At 48.0% G+C, this 2375-nt stretch overlaps 1 protein-coding gene across 1 annotated transcript in view; it reads left to right on the top strand.

Annotated features, from left to right (window-relative positions):
• Positions 1–2375, top strand: part of TOP3A (DNA topoisomerase III alpha) — a 33834-nt gene that overhangs the window by 22201 nt on the left and 9258 nt on the right. The window contains 2 exon segments of the mRNA XM_003791047.3: positions 1764–1877; positions 2031–2196. Of these exon segments, the coding sequence (XP_003791095.1) occupies positions 1764–1877; positions 2031–2196 (280 nt within the window).

Here is a 2375-nt window from a genome sequence, read left to right as displayed (position 1 = left end):
TGAGGCTCTGTCAGAAAAAAAAACTGTATAATTCACATTTTAGTACATTTGCAAAGTTGTGATGTCCTTATTGCAATCAGCTTTAGAACTTTTTGATCCCTTTAGAAAGAAACCCTGTACCCTTATAGCAGTGACTTCCCATCCTCCTTCCCTCTAAGCCTCCAGCCTTAGGCAACTACTAAGCTTTCTAATTGAGAGACGTGCCTGTTTAGGCATTCTCTTTTTTTTTGAGACCGAGCCTCAAGCTGTCGCCCTGGGTAGAGTGCAATGGCATCACAGCTCACAGCAACCTCCAACTCCTGGGCTCAAGCAAGTCTCCTGCCTCCGCCTCCCAGGTAGTTGGGACTACAGGTGCCCACCACAACACCTGGCTATTTTTTGGTTGCAGCCATTGTTGTTTGGCGGCCCGGCTGGATTCAAAGCTACCAGCTAAGGTGTATGTGGCTGGTGCCTTAGCCGCTTGAGGCAAAGGCACCAGAGCCTCTTTTTTTTTTTTTTTTTTTTTTTTGTTGGAGCTGGGTTTGAACCCACCACCTCCAGCACATGGGACCAGTGCCCTACCCTTTTGAGCCACAGGCGCTGCCCCTGGGCATTCTCTATGGAGGGAATCATGCAGTATATGGCTTTTAACTGACCTCAGGTTCGTCTGTATATTACAGCAGGTGTCAGAACTTTGTTCCTTTTTTTTTTTTAAACAGAGTCTCACTCTCACTCTGCCCTGCGTAGAGTGCTATAGCATTATAGCTCACAGCAACCTCAAAGTCCTGGGCTCAAGGGATCCTCCTGCCTCAGCCTCCCAAGTACCTGGGACTATAGGCCCCTGCCACAATGCCTGGCTAGTTTTTCTATTTTTAGTAGAGATGGGAATCTCACTCTGGCTGAGGATAGTCTCAAACTCCTGAGCTCAAGAGATCCTCCTACCTCAGCCTCTCACAATGCTGGGATTATAGGTGTGAGCCCCTGTTCCTGACCTGAGAACTTCATTCCTTGAAATCAAGGTATCACCTGGGCCACAAAAAAATAACTTCATTTTGTTCCTTTTTAGTACCAAATATATATATCCATTGTATATATAGATTGTATTTTGTTTGTCCACTTACCAGTCTAGGACATTTGGCTTTTTTCTATTTTCTGGCCATTTTGTATGATGCTGCCGTGAACCGTCACTTACAAGCTTTTATGTGGACAAGTGTTCTCAGTTCACGGGCGTGTGTCTAGGGTGAGATTGCTGTGTCATGTGGTACCTGTACTTCAACCTTTTGAGGCATGCCAAGCTGTTTTTCGCAGTGACTATACATTTGACATTCCCACCGTAATGTGCTAGGTAGGGTTCTGGTTTCTCCACGTTCTCACCAACACTAGGTATTATCATTTTGATTATGCCTGTGCTATGAAGTGGTATTTTATTGTGGTTTTGATTTACACCACAGAGCTACATTTTAAAAGGTCCTTTTGCCCACAGCTTAGAGGATGGGTTAGGTGGCGGGAAAGACCAGAAATGGAGAGAATGAGGATGTTTTGATGATGTAGCTCTGACACATGAAGGGAAAGATTTAAAGGAGGTTTCAAGGTGGAATTGACAGCCCTGATGAGTAATCAGATGTGAGGGTTGAGGTTGCCATTGTGATTTCTCTCATAAACCATATGGGAATGGCAGCATCTTGTCTATATTGGCTGTCCAGACAGAGAAGGGGTCCAGTGTGAGCAAGGCACCCTCTGAGTACAGTTGTCTGCAACCAGTGTAACAGGGGAATGGCTTGCAGGTACTGATGCCACCCATGCTGAGCACATTGAGACCATCAAAGCCCGAATGTATGTGGGCCTCACCCCAGACAAGCGCTTCCTCCCTGGGCACCTGGGCATGGGGCTTGTGGAAGGTAAGCAAGGAGGGGACTTGCAGGGGTGTAGGTGGCGGTGTTGGGTGGGCTGACCCTGCAGGGGTACAGGTGGCAGTGTTGGGTGGGCTGACCCTGCAGGGGTGCAGGTGGCGGTGTTGGGTGGGCTGACAGAGTAGCACTCTTTTCCTGCAGGTTATGACTCCATGGGCTATGAAATGTCCAAGCCTGACCTCCGGGCTGAGCTGGAAGCTGATCTGAAGCTGATCTGTGAGGGCAAGAAAGACAAATTTGTGGTTCTGAGGCAGCAAGTACAGAAATATAAACAGGTTTTCATCGAAGCAGTGGCTAAAGCAAAGAAGTGAGTGCCTGATCCTGCTCCCTTGCCTGGGCAGTAACTTTCCCCAGGGAGCAGTGGGAGTCTTAATAGCTGTTCACCCCTGCCAGGTTTCTGCTCAACAGCAGCCTCCTGCCCTACGGCTCATCACACTGCTTCTCCCCTTTGGGTTTCCTTCCTAGGAGTTCTGTGTAGGAACAACA

Source organism: Otolemur garnettii, unplaced genomic scaffold (genome assembly GCF_000181295.1).
Source record: "Otolemur garnettii isolate 467f Iridium unplaced genomic scaffold, OtoGar3 scaffold00046, whole genome shotgun sequence".
Classification (NCBI taxonomy): Eukaryota; Metazoa; Chordata; class Mammalia; order Primates; family Galagidae; genus Otolemur; species Otolemur garnettii.
Note: the sequence above shows the minus strand (reverse complement) of the source record. Positions and strands in the feature narration are given on the sequence as shown.